The sequence below is a fragment of the Oncorhynchus gorbuscha genome, linkage group LG03 (assembly GCF_021184085.1).
Source record: "Oncorhynchus gorbuscha isolate QuinsamMale2020 ecotype Even-year linkage group LG03, OgorEven_v1.0, whole genome shotgun sequence".
In the NCBI taxonomy this organism is placed as follows: Eukaryota; Metazoa; Chordata; class Actinopteri; order Salmoniformes; family Salmonidae; genus Oncorhynchus; species Oncorhynchus gorbuscha.
Window position 1 is genome coordinate 107754710 of NC_060175.1, and position 17835 is coordinate 107772544.

The 17835-nt window shown below is 44.9% G+C and overlaps 1 protein-coding gene across 5 annotated transcripts in view; it reads left to right on the forward strand.

Annotated features, from left to right (window-relative positions):
* Nucleotides 1-2075: 2075 nt before the first annotated feature.
* ikbkg (inhibitor of nuclear factor kappa B kinase regulatory subunit gamma) overlaps nucleotides 2076-17835 on the forward strand; it is an 89227-nt gene continuing 73467 nt past the window's right edge. For 4 of the 5 annotated variants that reach the window (XM_046344828.1, XM_046344826.1, XM_046344830.1 and 1 more), the window contains exons 1-3: nucleotides 2076-2298; nucleotides 13402-13535; nucleotides 13644-13975. In XM_046344828.1, coding sequence (XP_046200784.1) covers nucleotides 13406-13535; nucleotides 13644-13975 — 462 coding nt within the window. In that variant the 5' untranslated portion in view covers nucleotides 2076-2298; nucleotides 13402-13405. The remainder of the gene's footprint in view (nucleotides 2299-13401; nucleotides 13536-13643; nucleotides 13976-17835) is intronic. The other variant, XM_046344827.1, reaches the window with a different exon arrangement.

The following is a 17835-nucleotide window of genomic DNA, read 5'->3' on the forward strand; positions in this document are numbered from 1 at the left end:
CTTATCTACCTAACCACTACTTACCTACCTAACCACTACTTATCTACCTAACCACTACTTACCTACCTAACCACTACTTATCTACCTAACCACTACTTATCTACCTAACCACTACTTATCTACCTAACCACTACTTATCTACCTAACCACTACTTACCTATTATGTTAGGTCACCAACAACTCACTAAAATACACAGCCAATTTTACCAGCCAAAGAGAGAGAGAGAGAGAGAGAGAGAGAGAGAGAGAGAGAGAGAGAGAGAGAGAGAGAGAGAGAGAGAGAGAGAGAGAGAGAGAGAGAGAGAGAGAGAGAGAGAGAGAGAGAGAGAGAGAGAGAGAGAGAGAGAGAGAGAGAGAGAGAGAGAGAGAGAGAGAGAGAGAGAGAGAGAGAGAGAGAGAGAGAGAGAGAGAGAGAGACAGAGAGAGAGAGAGAGAGAGAGAGAGAGAGAGAGGTAGAGAGAGAGAGAGAGGTAGAGAGAGAGAGAGAGAGAGAGAGAGAGAGGTAGAGAGAGAGAGAGAGGTAGAGAGAGAGAGAGAGAGAGAGAGAGAGAGAGAGAGAGAGAGAGAGAGAGAGAGAGAGAGAGAGAGAAAGCACATATAGAGATAAAATGAATCACTAACCTTTGATAATTTTCATCAGATGACACTCATTGGACTTCATGTTACACAATACATGCATGTTTTGTTTGATAAAGTTCATATTTATATAAAGAAATTTGATTTTACATTGGCGCGTTACGTTCACTAGTTCCAAAAACATCCAGTGATTTTGCATAGCCACATCATTAAACAGAAATACTCATCATAAATGTAGATGATAATACAAGTTATACACATGGAATTATAGATATACCTCTCCTTAATGCAACCACTGTGTCAGATTTTTTTTTTAAACGTACGGAAAAAGTAATGCATGCAATCTGAGACGGCGCTCAAAAGTAAAAACACCACAGCCGCAAAGATGGCATCAACATAAACAAGAAATTACATGATAAATATTCCCTTACCTTTGATGATCTACATCAGGAAGCACTCCAGGAATCCCAGGTCCACAATAAATGTTTGTTTTGTTCGAAAATGTCCGTAATTTATGTCCAAATACCTTCTTTTGTTAGCGCGTTATATCGGACAAAAACCTCAAGAAGTGATATTACCGGTCGAAGAAACAGTTCAAACTTAGGATGTTTTTAACATGTAGCTTCAATAAAGTTCCAACCGGAGTATTCCTTCTTGTCTTGATGAGCAATGGAACACAAGTGGATACTATGAGGAATAAGAGTGATCAGAAAATGACTGACTGACAGACACCTGACTGATTCTGCTCTCATTCACTCCCACAACATCATAGAAGTCTCATTATAATTTCTATTGATGGTTGACATCTAGTGGAACCCCTAGGCAGTGCAACATCATTCATATCTCAAGGGGATTTCATTGGTGACTCTGGTGAATACATACAAAGCTCAGATGTCTGACTTCCTGTTTTGATTTCAATTCAGGATTTTGCCTGCTAATATGAGTTATGTTATACTCACAGACATCATTCAAACAGTTGTAGAAACTTTAGAGTGTTTTCTATCTATTACTAATAATAAAATGCATATATTAGAAACTGAGACTGAGGAGCAGGCCGTTTACTTTGGGCAACTTATTCATCCAAGCTACTCAATACTGCCCCCCCAGCCATAAAAAGTTAAACAATAAAAATAAAAAAGTTATGTATTTGGCTAAGGTATATGTAAACCTCCGACTTCAACTGTATGTTTCAGTAAGATTAGATTTATAGCAGTGGTTATCAACTGTCCTGCAGGGATGAAATGCAAATTGTAGAAAATGTAGGTTTTGGTGGCAGCTGCAGGGAACTATTTGTGTGTGCAAAACTTCAGAAAAGTTACAGGGTGTGTTAAGTGATGTTCCATCCTTTCAGGTTGTTGGCCATGAGGTTAGACTAGATAAAACAGTTTTTTAAAAGTGGAGTAGGTTAGTGTTAATATTTTAATAGGTGGCGGTAATGCAACATATTTGGATGCCAACCGCCGTTAAACCACATCGAAGAAGAAATCTCCCCTAATGCGGAAGTAGAAAAGGGGGTTTCCTGGTGCAGGTCCGCTTGGCGCTGTCGCTTTGACAGACAACCACATCACAAGAATGTCACAACTACCGATTAATTTAATCAGATTTGAATAGAAATACAACCTGGAAGTGGTGTTAGTTGCGGAAAATACGCTTTGGTCTGCCACAGTCAACCCAGAGCGAAATTAGCGAACAACAACTATCTATACGTATACAGATAAAAAGGTAAGGTTTCTTCACGTTTAGCTAAACAACTAACTTTAGTTACATATATAATTGAGATAAAGGCCATGTCGTTGGCTGTAGTGCCGACTAGTTGACGGGAGCCTGAATCAGTCACATCATGTTGGTCGAGCTAAACTAACCCAGCTATAGGCTTTATGCCTGGTGAACCAGTACTTGGTCCAAGGGCCTGAGGGTTACAAAATAATAAACTACTTTCGGTATTCAACATAAACATGGAGTTTCGCAGAATTAACTCTAATATTTGTAGACCTGTTTTGTTCTGGAAGTCGATGCTTAATAAGAGCTGGGTGTCAGAGGAGAACTGGTCTCCTCCAACCCAGCCTTCTGGTTCATATGACCTGCGAGTGAACGAACAGTTTTTCTAATTTCCTAATGTTACTTAGTTGTTAACTAGGTAAAACATACAGTAGGAAAACCAGGTATCAAAACCAACCAGGATGGAGCGAGAAGTGAAAGTAGCCGAGCAGACCGACTGCCTATAAGCCCTGCCTGCATTGGTAATTTCTGTTAACGTTATATAATCATAATCAATCCACCGGCAGCATGGTTTTGGACTCATTCAGCAGTGTTTAACTGATTCAGTACAATAACATTGGAAATTTAATGTTAAAAGTTCAATTTATATTCCTTAAATGTGAGTTGAAAATGATGTTGTCACTGCTTCCTGTTGACGAGACGTTTTGATAAATAGGCCAATGTCAAAACACAGCTTTACGTGTCCAAGTCAATAACAATATACAGAAACAGTTTGTGATATATTGAAAACATCAAATGTACATGTGCAACAATAGTAATCATTTTATTTGTTTATTTTTACGAACACCTTAGAAACTGCACCAGAAACCCTGTTGTGTTGGTATCACATCAAATTGTATTTGACATACACATGGTTAGCAGATGTTAATGGTCACATACACATGGTTAGCAGATGTTATTGGTCCTCATACACATGGTTAGCAGATGTTATTGGTCACATGGTTAGCAGATGTTATTGGTCCTCATACACATGGTTAGCAGATGTTATTGGTCACATACACATGGTTAGCAGATGTTATTGGTCACATGGTTAGCAGATGTTATTGGTCCTCATACACATGGTTAGCAGATGTTATTGGTCACATACACAGGGTTAGCAGATGTTATTGGTCACATACACAGGGTTAGCAGATGTTATTGGTCACATACACATGGTTAGCAGATGTTAATGGTCACATGGTTAGGAGATGTTATTGGTCACATACACATGGTTAGCAGATGTTATTGGTCCTCATACACATGGCTAGCAGATGTTATTGGTCACATAAACATGGTTAGCAGATGTTATTGGTCACATAAACATGGTTAGCAGATGTTATTGGTCACATAAACATGGTTAGCAGATCTTATTGGTCACATAAACATGGTTAGCAGATGTTATTGGTCACATGGTTAGCAGATGTTATTGGTCCTCATACACATGGTTAGCAGATGTTATTGGTCACATACACATGGTTAGCAGATGTTATTGGTCACATACACATGGTTAGCAGATGTTATTGGTCCTCATACACATGGTTAGCAGATGTTATTGGTCACATACACATGGTTAGCAGATGTTATTGGTCCTCATACACATGGTTAGCAGATGTTATTGGTCACATACACAGGGTTAGCAGATGTTATTGGTCACATACACAGGGTTAGCAGATGTTATTGGTCACATACACATGGTTAGCAGATGTTAATGGTCACATGGTTAGCAGATGTTAATGGTCACATACACATGGTTAGGAGATGTTATTGGTCACATACACATGGTTAGCAGATGTTAATGGTCACATGGTTAGCAGATGTTAATGGTCACATGGTTAGCAGATGTTAATGGTCACATACACATGGTTAGGAGATGTTATTGGTCACATACACATGGTTAGCAGATGTTATTGGTCCTCATACACATGGTTAGCAGATGTTATTGGTCACATACACATGGTTAGCAGATGTTATTGTTCCCCATACACATGGTTAGCAGATGTTATTGTTCCCCATACACATGGTTAGCAGATGTTATTGGTCACATGGTTAGCAGATGTTATTGGTCCTCATACACATGGTTAGCAGATGTTATTGGTCACATGGTTAGCAGATGTTATTGGTCCTCATACACGTGGTTAGCAGATGTTAATGGTCACATACACAGGGTTAGCAGATGTTATTGGTCACATACACAGGGTTAGCAGATGTTATTGGTCACATACACATGGTTAGCAGATGTTAATGGTCCTCATATACATGGTTAGCAGATGTTATTGGTCACATACACATGGTTAGGAGATGTTATTGGTCACATACACATGGTTAGCAGATGTTATTGGTCCTCATACACATGGCTAGCAGATGTTATTGGTCACATGGTTAGCAGATGTTATTGGTCACATAAACATGGTTAGCAGATGTTATTGTTCACATACACATGGTTAGCAGATGTTATTGGTCACATAAACATGGTTAGCAGATCTTATTGGTCACATAAACATGGTTAGCAGATGTTATTGGTCCTCATACACATGGTTAGCAGATGTTATTGGTCACATACACATGGTTAGCAGATGTTATTGGTCACATACACATGGTTAGCAGATGTTAATGGTCACATACACATGGTTAGCAGATGTTATTGGTCCTCATACACATGGTTAGCAGATGTTATTGGTCACCTACACAGGGTTAGCAGATGTTATTGGTCACATACACAGGGTTAGCAGATGTTATTGGTCACATACACATGGTTAGCAGATGTTAATGGTCACATGGTTAGGAGATGTTATTGGTCACATACACATGGTTAGCAGATGGTATTGGTCCTCATACACATGGTTAGCAGATGGTATTGGTCCTCATACACATGGTTAGCAGATGTTATTGGTCCCCATACACATGGTTAGCAGATGTTATTGTTCCCCATACACATGGTTAGCAGATGTTATTGTTCCCCATACACATGGTTAGCAGATGTTATTGTTCCCCATACACATGGTTAGCAGATGTTATTGCTCCTCATACACATGGTTAGCAGATGTTATTGGTCACATGGTTAGCAGATGTTATTGGTCCTCATACACATGGTTAGCAGATGTTATTGGTCACATGGTTAGCAGATGTTATTGGTCCTCATACACATGGTTAGCAGATGTTAATGGTCACATACACAGGGTTAGCAGATGTTATTGGACACATACACAGGGTTAGCAGATGTTATTGGTCACATACACATGGTTAGCAGATGTTAATGGTCCTCATATACATGGTTAGCAGATGTTAATGGTCACATGGTTAGGAGATGTTATTGGTCACATACACATGGTTAGCAGATGTTATTGGTCCTCATACACATGGCTAGCAGATGTTATTGGTCACATGGTTAGCAGATGTTATTGGTCACATAAACATGGTTAGCAGATGTTATTGGTCACATACACATGGTTAGCAGATGTTATTGGTCACATAAACATGGTTAGTAGATCTTATTGGTCACATAAACATGGTTAGCAGATGTTATTGGTCCTCATACACATGGTTAGCAGATGTTACTGGTCACATACACATGGTTAGCAGATGTTATTGGTCACATGGTTAGCAGATGTTATTGGTCACATACACATGGTTAGCAGATGTTAATGGTCACATACACATGGTTAGCAGATGTTATTGGTCCTCATACACATGGTTAGCAGATGTTATTGGTCACATACACAGGGTTAGCAGATGTTATTGATCACATACACAGGGTTAGCAGATGTTATTGGTCACATACACATGGTTAGCAGATGTTAATGGTCACATGGTTAGGAGATGTTATTGGTCACATACACATGGTTAGCAGATGGTATTGGTCCTCATACACATGGTTAGCAGATGTTATTGGTCCTCATACACATGGTTAGCAGATGTTATTGGTCACATACACATGGTTAGCAGATGTTATTGGTCCCCATACACATGGTTAGCAGATGTTATTGGTCCCCATACACATGGTTAGCAGATGTTATTGGTCCTCATACACATGGTTAGCAGATGTTATTGGTCACATGGTTAGCAGATGTTATTGGTCCTCATACACATGGTTAGCAGATGTTATTGGTCCTCATACACATGGTTAGCAGATGGTATTGGTCACATACACATGGTTAGCAGATGGTATTGGTCCTCATACACATGGTTAGCAGATGTTAATGGGCACATACACATGGTTAGCAGATGTTAATGGGCACATACACATGGTTAGCAGATGTTAATGGTCACATACACATGGTTAGCAGATGTTAATGGTCACATACACATGGTTAGCAGATGCTAATGGTCACATGGTTAGCTGATGTTATTGGTCACATACACATGGTTAGCATATGGTATTGGTCACATATACATGGTTAGCAGATGTTACTGGTCCTCGTATACATGGTTAGCAGATGTTATTGGTCACATACACATGGTTAGCAGATGTTATTGGTCACATACACATGGTTAGCAGATGTTAATGGTCACATACACAGGGTTTGCAGATGTTAATGGTCACATACACAGGGTTAGCAGATGTTATTGGTCACATACACATGGTTAGCAGATGTTATTGGTCACATACACATGGTTAGCAGATGTTAATGGTCCTCATACACATGGTTAGCAGATGTTAATGGTCCTCATACACATGGTTAGCAGATGTTAATGGTCACATACACATGGCTAGCAAATGTTATTGGTCACATACACATGGTTAGCAGATGTTAATGGTCCTCATACACATGGTTAGCAGATGTTAATGGGCACATACACATGGTTAGCAGATGTTATTGGTCACATACACATGGTTAGCAGATGTTATTGGTCACATGGTTAGCAGATGTTATTGGTCCTCATACACATGGTTAGCAGATGGTATTGGTCACATACACATGGTTAGCATATGGTATTGGTCACATATACATGGTTAGCAGATGTTAATGGTCACATACACATGGTTAGCAGATGTTAATAGTCACATACACATGGTTAGCAGATGTTAATGGTCACATACACATGGTTAGCAGATGTTATTGGTCACATACACATGGTTAGCAGATGTTATTGGTCACATACACATGTTTAGCAGATGTTAATGGTCCTCATACACATGGTTAGCAGATGTTAATGGTCCTCATACACATGGTTAGCAGATGTTAATGGTCACATACACATGGTTAGCAGATGTTAATGGTCACATACACATGGCTAGCAAATGTTATTGGTCACATACACATGGTTAGCAGATGTTATTGGTCACATACACATGGTTAGCAGATGTTATTGGTCACATACACATGGTTAGCAGATGTTATTGGTCCCCATACACATGGTTAGCAGATGTTATTGGTCCTCATACACATGGTTAGCAGATGTTATTGGTCACATGGTTAGCAGATGTTATTGGTCCTCATACACATGGTTAGCAGATGTTATTGGTCCTCATACACATGGTTAGCAGATGGTATTGGTCCTCATACACATGGTTAGCAGATGTTAATGGTCACATACACATGGCTAGCAGATGTTATTGGTCACATACACATGGTTAGTAGATGGTATTGGTCACATACACATGGTTAGCAGATGTTAATGGTCACATGGTTAGCAGATGGTATTGGTCACATACACATGGTTAGCAGATGTTAATGGTCACATGGTTAGCAGATGGTATTGGTCACATACACATGGTTAGCAGATGTTATTGGTCTCATACACATGGTTAGCAGATGTTAATGGTCCTCATACACATGGTTAGCAGATGTTAATGGTCACATACACATGGTTAGCAGATGTTATTGGTCCTCATACACATGGTTAGCAGATGTTATTGGTCCACATACACATGGTTAGCAGATGTTAATGGTCACATAGACATGGTTAGCAGATGTTATTGGTCACATACAAATGGTTAGCAGATGTTAATCGGCACATACACTTGGTTAGCAGATGTTAATGGGCACATACACATGGTTAGTAGATGTTAATAGGCACATGGTTAGCCGATGTTAATAGGCACATGATTAGCCGATGTTAATGGGCACATGGTTAGCCGATGTTAATGGGCACATGGTTAGCCGATGTTAATGGGCACATGGTTAGCAGATGTTAATGGGCACATGGTTAGCCGATGTTAATGGGCACATGGTTAGCCGATGTTAATGGGCACATGGTTAGCCGATGTTAATGGGCACATGGTTAGCCGATGTTAATGGGCACATGGTTAGTTTAATGGGCACATGTTAATGTTAATGGGCACATGGTTAGCCGATGTTAATGGGCACATGGTTAGCCGATGTTAATGGGCACATGGTTAGCCGATGTTAATGGGCACATGGTTAGCGGATGTTAATGGGCACATGGTTAGCGGATGTTAATGGGCACATGGTTAGCGGATGTTAATGGGCACATGGTTAGCGGATGTTAATGGGCACATGGTTAGCGGATGTTAATGGGCACATGGTTAGCCGATGTTAATGGGCACATGGTTAGCGGATGTTAATGGGCACATGGTTAGCGGATGTTAATGGGCACATGGTTAGCAGATGTTAATGGGCACATGGTTAGCAGATGTTAATGGGCACATGGTTAGCCGATGTTATTGGTCACATACACATGGTTAGCAGATGTTATTGGTCACATACACATGGTTAGCAGATGTTAATGCGAGTGTAGCGAAATGCTTGTGCTTCTAGTTCTGACAATGCAGTAATAACCAACGAGTAATCTAACCTAACAATTTCACAACAACTACCTTAAACACACAAGTGTAAAGGGATAAAGAATATGTACATAAAGATATATGAATGAGTGATGGTACAGAACGGCATAGGCAAGATGCAGTAGATGGTATCGAGTACAGTATATACATATGAGATGAGTAATGTAGGGTATGTAAACATTATATTAAGTGGCATTGTTTAAAGTGGCTAGTGATACATGTATTACATGTATGGCAGCAGCCACTCAATGTTAGTGGTGGCTGTTTAACAGTCTGATGGCCTTGAGATAGAAGCTGTTTTTCAGTCTCTCGGTCCCAGCTTTGATGCACCTGTACTGACCTCGCCTTCTGAATCGTATAGCGGGGTGAACAGGCAGTGGCTCGGGTGGTTGTTGTCCTTGATGATATTTATGGCCTTCCTGTAACATCGGGTGGTGTAAGTGTCCTGGAGGGCAGGTAGTTTTCCCCCGGTGATGCGTTGTGCAGACCTCACTACCCTCTGGAGAGCCTTACGGTTGTGGGTGACAAACCAAATTTCTTCAGCCTCCTGAGGTTGAAGAGGCACTGTTGCGCCTTCTTCACCACGCTCTCTGTGTGGGTGGACCAAATTCAGTTTGCCTGTGATGTGTACGCCCAGGAACTTAACTTTCTACCTTCTCCAAAACTGTCCCGTCGATGTGGATAGGGGGGTGCTCCCTCTGCTGTTTCCTGAAGTCCACAATCATCTCCTTTGTTCTGTTGACATAGAGTGTGAGGTTATTTTCCTGACACCACACTCCGTGGGCCCTCACCTCCTCCCTGTAGGCCGTCTCGTCGATGTTGGTAATCAAGCCTAACACTGTAGTGTCGTCCGCAAACTTGATGATTGAGTTGAAGGTGTGCATGGCCACACAGTCGTGGGTGAACAGGGAGTACTGGAGAGGGCTCCGAACGCACCGTTTTGGGGCCCCAGTGTTGAGGATCAGCAGGGTAGAGATGTTGTTACCTACCCTCACCACCTGGGGGCGGAAGTCCTGTTCCCAGTTGCACAGGGCGGGTTCGAGACCCAGGGAGACCCAGCCTGATGACGAGTTTGAAGGGTACTATGGTGTTAAATGCTGAGCTGTAATCGATGAACAGCATTCTCACATAGGTATTCCTCTTGTCCAAATGGGTTAGGGCAGTGTGCAGTGTGGTTGCGAATGCGTCATCTGAGGACCTATTGGGCGGTAAGCAAATTGGAGTGGGTCTCGGGTGTCAGGTAGGGTGGAGGTGATATGGTCCTTGACTAGTCTCTCAAAGCACTTCATGATGACTGAAGTGAGTGCTACGGGGCGGTAGTCGTTTAGCTCAGTTACCTTAGCTTTCTTGGGAACAGGAACAATGGTGGCCCTCTTGAAGCATGTGGGAACAGCAGACTGGGATAAGGGTTGATTGAATATGTCCGTAAACACACCAGCCAGCTGGTCTGCACATGCTCTGAGGACGCGGCTAGGGATGCTGTCTGAGCCTGCAGCCTTGCGAGGGTTAACACATTTAAATGTTTTTCCGCACATCGGCTGCAGTGAAGGTGAGTCTGCAGGTTTTGGTAGCGGGCCATGTCAGTGGCACTGTATTGTCCTCAAAGCGAGCAAAGAAGTTATTTAGTCTGTCTTGGAGCAAGACATCCTGGTCGGTGACGGGGCTGTTTTTCTTTTTGTAATCCGTGATTAACTGTAGACCCTGCCACATGCCTCTTGTGTCTGAGCCGTTGAATTGAGATTCTACTTTGTCTCTGTACTGACGCTTAGCTTGTTTGATTGCCTTGCGGAGGGAATAGTTACACTGTTTGTATTCGGTCATGTTTCCAGTCACCTTGCCCTGATTAAAAGCAGTGGTTTGCGCTTTCAGTTTCGCGCGAATGCTGCCATCAATCCACGGTTTCTGGTTTGGGAATGTTTTAATAGTTGCTGTGGGTACGACATCGCCAATGCACTTGCTAATAAACTTGCTCACCGAATCAGCGTATTCGTCAATGTTGTTTGACGCAATGCGGAACATACCCCAGTCCACGTGATCGAAGCAGTCTTGGAGTGTGGAATCAGATTGGTCGGACCAGCGTTGAACAGACCTCAGCACGGGAGCTTCTTGTTTTAGTTTCTGTCTGTAGGCAGGAGGCAACAAAATGGAGTCGTGGTCAGCTTTTCCGAAAGGAGGGCGGGAGGGCCTTATATGCGTCGTGGAAGTTAGAATAACAATGATCCAGGGTTTTACCAGCCTTGGTTGCACAATCGATGTGCTGATACAATTTAAAGAGCCTTGTTTTCAGATTAGCCTTGTTAAAATCCCTGGCTACAATGAATGCAGCCTCAGGATATGTGGTTTCCAGTTTACATAGAGTCAATCACTAATATGGATTAGGGGAATCACTGATATGGATTAGGGGGAATCAGGTTGTATGTTATAACTACCACAACTAAAAAAACAAACATGGGAACTGGATGTTGTTTTTGTCACTGGTCAGCGGACAACCTGCAGAAGATAGTGGGCTACATTGTATTTGTGTATTAATATGGGGGTCACCAAAAGAGAGGCAAAACTGTTTTGTCAATCACTCATATCGATTATCACGTTGAAGTCAATTGTGCAAGAGGGGGAGAGGAGGTTGCATGTCCTGCTAAAACTAACACTGCAAAAAAAAAAAGAGGTCTAGCCTGAGGAAGTTAGGCTAGCCTGAGGAAGTTAGGCTAGCCTGAGGAAGTTAGGCTAGCCTGAGGAAGTTAGGCTAGCCTGAGGAAGTTAGGCTAGCCTGAGGAAGTTAGGCTAGCCTGAGGAAGTTAGGCTAGCCTGAGGAAGTTAGGCTAGCCTGAGGAAGTTAGGCTAGCCTGAGGAAGTTAGGCTAGCCTGAGGAAGTTAGGCTAGCCTGAGGAAGTTAGGCTAGCCTGAGGAAGTTAGGCTAGCCTGAGGAAGTTAGGCTAGCCTGAGGAAGTTAGGCTAGCCTGAGGAAGTTAGGCTAGCCTGAGGAAGTTAGGCTAGCCTGAGGAAGTTAGGCTAGCCTGAGGAAGGAGTTAGGCTAGCCTGAGGAAGTTAGGCTAGCCTGGAAGTTAGGCTAGCCTGAGGAAGTTAGGCTAGCCTGAGGAAGTTAGGCTAGCCTGAGGAAGTTAGGCTAGCCTGAGGAAGTTAGGCTAGCCTGAGGAAGTTAGGCTAGCCTGAGGAAGTTAGGCTAGCCTGAGGAAGTTAGGCTAGCCTGAGGAAGTTAGGCTAGCCTGAGGAAGTTAGGCTAGCCTGAGGAAGTTAGGCTAGCCTGAGGAAGTTAGGCTAGCCTGAGGAAGTTAGGCTAGCCTGAGGAAGTTAGGCTAGCCTGAGGAAGTTAGGCTAGCCTGAGGAAGTTAGGCTAGCCTGAGGAAGTTAGGCTAGCCTGAGGAAGTTAGGCTAGCCTGAGGAAGTTAGGCTAGCCTGAGGAAGTTAGGCTAGCCTGAGGAAGTTAGGCTAGCCTGAGGAAGTTAGGCTAGCCTGAGGAAGTTCGGCTAGCCTGAGGAAGTTCGGCTAGCCTGAACAGCCGTCTCTTGAACTTTCCGAGAGTTACTGTTGTAAAAGTAGTTTGGTGTCTAGCTTGAACAGTTCGATTTAATTGTTGTTGAGTGATTTGGTCTCTAGCTTGAAAGGTTCAAGAGTTACTGAATTATTTTATGCTAAATTATAAAGAACAGGGACTGTGGTTGAAAATTAGCCGTCTGGCTAAAAACGGCACTTTTACTGAATGTTGATTAATGTCCCTGTAAAACTAAATAAACTCAAACCTTCAGAAAGTATTCAGAGCCTTGACATAGTCCACATTGTTTTTATTACAGCCTGGATTTAAAAACAATTATTAAATAGACACAATACCACATTATGAAAGCAACATGTTTTTAGAAATGTTTGTACATTTTATTGAAAATTAAATATAGAAATATTCAATTGTTACTCCCTGGGGCGGCAGGGTAGAGCGTTGGACTAGTAACCGGAAGGTTGCAAGTTCAAACCCCCGAGCTTGACAAGGTACAAATCTGTCATTCTGCCCCTGAACAGGCAGTTAAGAACAAATTCTTATAGCTACTGACCCTGTATATTTTGAGTCATTAATATTCACGTGAGGATGTGGTTTACATCCTAGATAGCAGGCCATTCACTGCCATCATCAACAGGGGTATGTACGGCAGGTCTGATTGGTTCCAAATTTAGCAGTTCACATTTTTGTCTACTACTAGTAGCTGATGATATGCGTCTGTCTACATGTAGGATGTAGGTGTTTCTCCACCTGCATTTGTTGCTGTTTGGGGTTTTAGGCTGGGTTTATGATGCGTCGTTTTAACATGGTTCAGCAGCATGGTACAGCCCCAGACAGACACCTGGGATATGGCCGGGGACGAGGGAGGCGGGGCTCTCCGGGTTCCACCTGAGCTGGCAGCCAATGAGGTGGTGACCAGACTACTGGGAGACAACCAGCAGCTCCGAGGTATGTGTCACTCACACACCACTGGAATACTGTCTTTGATCCACAATGAGGCACAGTGTGTGTATATATGTGTGTGTGTGTGTGTGTGTGTGTGTGTGTGTGTGTGTGAGGCGCTGCAGCGCAGCAACCAGGCCCTGCGTCAGCGCTGTGAGGAGATGGAGGAATGGCAGCGAAGGTCTAGAGAAGAGAGAGACTTCCTCAGCTGTCGTTTCCAGGAGGCCCGGGCGCTAGTGGAGAGACTGGCCAGGGAGAACCATAGCCTCACCAGCCTGGCCAGCCACTCCAACCCCGGAGACAACCAAGGCCTGCTGATCAACGGCCCCAGTTTCAGCCAGGACTCCTGCCCCAACTCCACCAACTGCAGCTCCAATGGGGGTCCTGGGAGGGGAGGGGAGCAGGAGAAGAGCTCAGAGACCAACGGAACCATGGCATCCTCACTGGTCAGTACGGAGGGAGGAATGGTTGGATTCAGAATACCTAATAAATTCAGGATGAAATCAAATCAAATGTGAATATTTTAGTTATTTCATTAATCACTTACATTTAGTTCAATATGGGGAAAATACCACATTTTCAGCTTAACCCTCAAGATTACCCCGAGTCCTTAAAATAAAAACATACAAAAAGCCAAAGAAATGTTGGAAAAGTATTATGAACACTGGCTCGTTCCATGAGACTGACCAGGTGAATCCAGGTGAGACCTATGATTGGTTTATCACACTCAACATTTTCCCACGTTGTAGTCCACATGGGCCAGCATCCCTGTAGAACGCTTTAGACACCTTGTAGAGTCAACATGGGGCCAGCATAGAGAGAGAGAGAGAGAGAGAGAGAGAGAGAGAGGCATAGTCAGGGGACGGAGAGAGGGATGGAGGAGAAGAGGCCATTAGTAGTCAGGGGACGGAGAGAGGGATGGAGGAGAAGAGGCCATTAGTAGTCAGGGGACGGAGAGAGGGATGGAGGAGAAGAGGCCATTAGTAGTCAGGGGACGGAGAGAGGGATGGAGGAGAAGAGGCCATTAGTAGTCAGGGGACGGAGAGAGGGATGGAGGAGAAGAGGCCATTAGTAGTCAGGGGACGGAGAGAGACGGAGAGAGGGATGGAGGAGAAGAGGCCATTAGTAGTCAGGGGACGGAGAGAGACGGAGAGAGGGATGGAGGAGAAGAGGCCATTAGTAGTCAGGGGACGGAGAGAGACGGAGAGAGGGATGGAGGAGAAGAGGCCATTAGTAGTCAGGGGACGGAGAGAGGGATGGAGGAGAAGAGGCCATTAGTAGTCAGGGGACGGAGAGAGACGGAGAGAGGGATGGAGGAGAAGAGGCCATTAGTAGTCAGGTGACAGAGAGAGATGGAGGAGAAGAGAGGCCATTAGTAGTCAGGTGACAGAGAGAGAGGGATGGAGGAGAAGAGAGGCCATTAGTAGTCAGGTGACAGAGAGAGCTGGAGGAGAAGAGAGGCCATTAGTAGTCAGGAGACAGAGAGAGATGGAGGAGAAGAGAGGCCATTAGTAGTCAGGTGACAGAGAGAGATGGAGGAGAAGAGGCCATTAGTAGTCAGGGGACGGAGAGAGGGATGGAGGAGAAGAGAGGCCATTAGTAGTCAGGTGACAGAGAGGGATGGAGGAGAAGAGGCCATTAGTAGTCAGGGGACGGAGAGAGGGATGGAGGAGAAGAGGCCATTAGTAGTCAGGGGACGGAGAGAGGGATGGAGGAGAAGAGGCCATTAGTAGTCAGGGGACGGAGAGAGGGATGGAGGAGAAGAGGCCATTAGTAGTCAGGGACGGAGAGAGATGGAGGAGAAGAGGCGGAGGGGAGAGGGATGGAGGAGAAGAGGCCATTAGTAGTCAGGGGACGGAGAGGAGGAGAAGAGGCGGAGAGAGGGGATGGAGGAGAAGAGGCCATTAGTAGTCAGGTGACAGAGAGAGGGATGGAGGAGAAGAGGCCATTAGTAGTCAGGGGACGGAGAGAGGGATGGAGGAGAAGAGGCCATTAGTAGTCAGGGGACGGAGAGAGACGGAGAGAGGGATGGAGGAGAAGAGGCCATTAGTAGTCAGGTGACAGAGAGAGATGGAGGAGAAGAGAGGCCATTAGTAGTCAGGTGACAGAGAGAGGGATGGAGGAGAAGAGGCCATTAGTAGTCAGGTGACAGAGAGAGATGGAGGAGAAGAGAGGCCATTAGTAGTCAGGAGACAGAGAGAGATGGAGGAGAAGAGGCCATTAGTAGTCAGGGGACGGAGAGAGGGATGGAGGAGAAGAGAGGCCATTAGTAGTCAGGTGACAGAGAGGGATGGAGGAGAAGAGGCCATTAGTAGTCAGGGGACGGAGAGAGGGATGGAGGAGAAGAGGCCATTAGTAGTCAGGGGACGGAGAGAGGGATGGAGGAGAAGAGGCCATTAGTAGTCAGGGGACTGAGAGAGGGATGGAGGAGAAGAGGCCATTAGTAGTCAGGGGACGGAGAGAGGGATGGAGGAGAAGAGGCCATTAGTAGTCAGGGGACGGAGAGAGGAGAAGGAGAGAGGGATGGAGGAGAAGAGGCCATTAGTAGTCAGGGGACGGAGAGAGGGATGGAGGAGAAGAGGCCATTAGTAGTCAGGTGACAGAGAGAGATGGAGGAGAAGAGAGGCCATTAGTAGTCAGGTGACAGAGAGAGAGGGATGGAGGAGAAGAGAGGCCATTAGTAGTCAGGTGACAGAGAGAGATGGAGGAGAAGAGAGGCCATTAGTAGTCAGGAGACAGAGAGAGATGGAGGAGAAGAGAGGCCATTAGTAGTCAGGTGACAGAGAGAGATGGAGGAGAAGAGGCCATTAGTAGTCAGGGGACGGAGAGAGGGATGGAGGAGAAGAGAGGCCATTAGTAGTCAGGTGACAGAGAGGGATGGAGGAGAAGAGAGGCCATTAGTAGTCAGGGGACGGAGAGAGGGATGGAGGAGATGAGGCCATTAGTAGTCAGGGGACGGAGAGAGACGGAGAGAGGGATGGAGGAGAAGAGGCCATTAGTAGTCAGGGGACGGAGAGAGGGATGGAGGAGATGAGGCCATTAGTAGTCAGGGGACGGAGAGAGGGATGGAGGAGAAGAGGCCATTAGTAGTCAGGGGACGGAGAGAGACGGAGAGAGGGATGGAGGAGAAGAGGCCATTAGTAGTCAGGGGACGGAGAGAGGGATGGAGGAGAAGAGGCCATTAGTAGTCAGGGGACGGAGAGAGGGATGGAGGAGAAGAGGCCATTAGTAGTCAGGGGACGGAGAGAGGGATGGAGGAGAAGAGGCCATTAGTAGTCAGGAGACGGAGAGAGAGATGGAGGAGAAGAGAGGCCATTAGTAGTCAGGTGACAGAGAGGGATGGAGGAGAAGAGGCCATTAGTAGTCAGGTGACGGAGAGAGGGATGGAGGAGAAGAGGCCATTAGTAGTCAGGGGACGGAGAGAGGGATGGAGGAGAAGAGGCCATTTGTAATATAATAATATATGCCATTTAGCAGACGCTTTTATCCAAAGCGACTTACAGTCATGTGTGCATACATTCTACGTATGGGTGGTCCCGGGAATCGAACCCACTACCCTGGCGTTACAAGCGCCATGCTCTACCAACTGAGCTACAGAAGGACCACAGGAGACAGAGAGAGATGGAGGAGAAGAGGCCATTAGTAGTCAGGAGACAGAGAGGGATGGAGGAGAAGAGAGGCCATTAGTAGTCAGGTGACAGAGAGAGATGGAGGAGAAGAGAGGCCATTAGTAGTCAGGTGACAGAGAGGGATGGAGGATAAGAGAGGCCATTAGTAGTCAGGTGACAGAGAGAGAGGGATGGAGGAGAAGAGAGGCCATTAGTAGTCAGGTGACAGAGAGAGAGGGATGGAGGAGAAGAGAGGCCATTAGTAGTCAGGTGACAGAGAGAGAGGGATGGAGGAGAAGAGGCCATTAGTAGTCAGGTGACAGAGAGAGATGGAGGAGAAGAGAGGCCATTAGTAGTCAGGTGACAGAGAGAGAGGGATGGAGGAGAAGAGAGGCCATTAGTAGTCAGGTGACAGAGAGAGATGGAGGAGAAGAGAGGCCATTAGTAGTCAGGAGACAGAGAGAGATGGAGGAGAAGAGAGGCCATTAGTAGTCAGGTGACAGAGAGAGATGGAGGAGAAGAGAGGCCATTAGTAGTCAGGGGACGGAGAGAGGGATGGAGGAGATGAGGCCATTAGTAGTCAGGGGACGGAGAGAGATGGAGGAGAAGAGGCCATTAGTAGTCAGGGAGAGAGGGATGGAGGAGAAGAGGCCATTAGTAGTCAGGGACGGAGAGAGACGGAGAGAGGGATGGAGGAG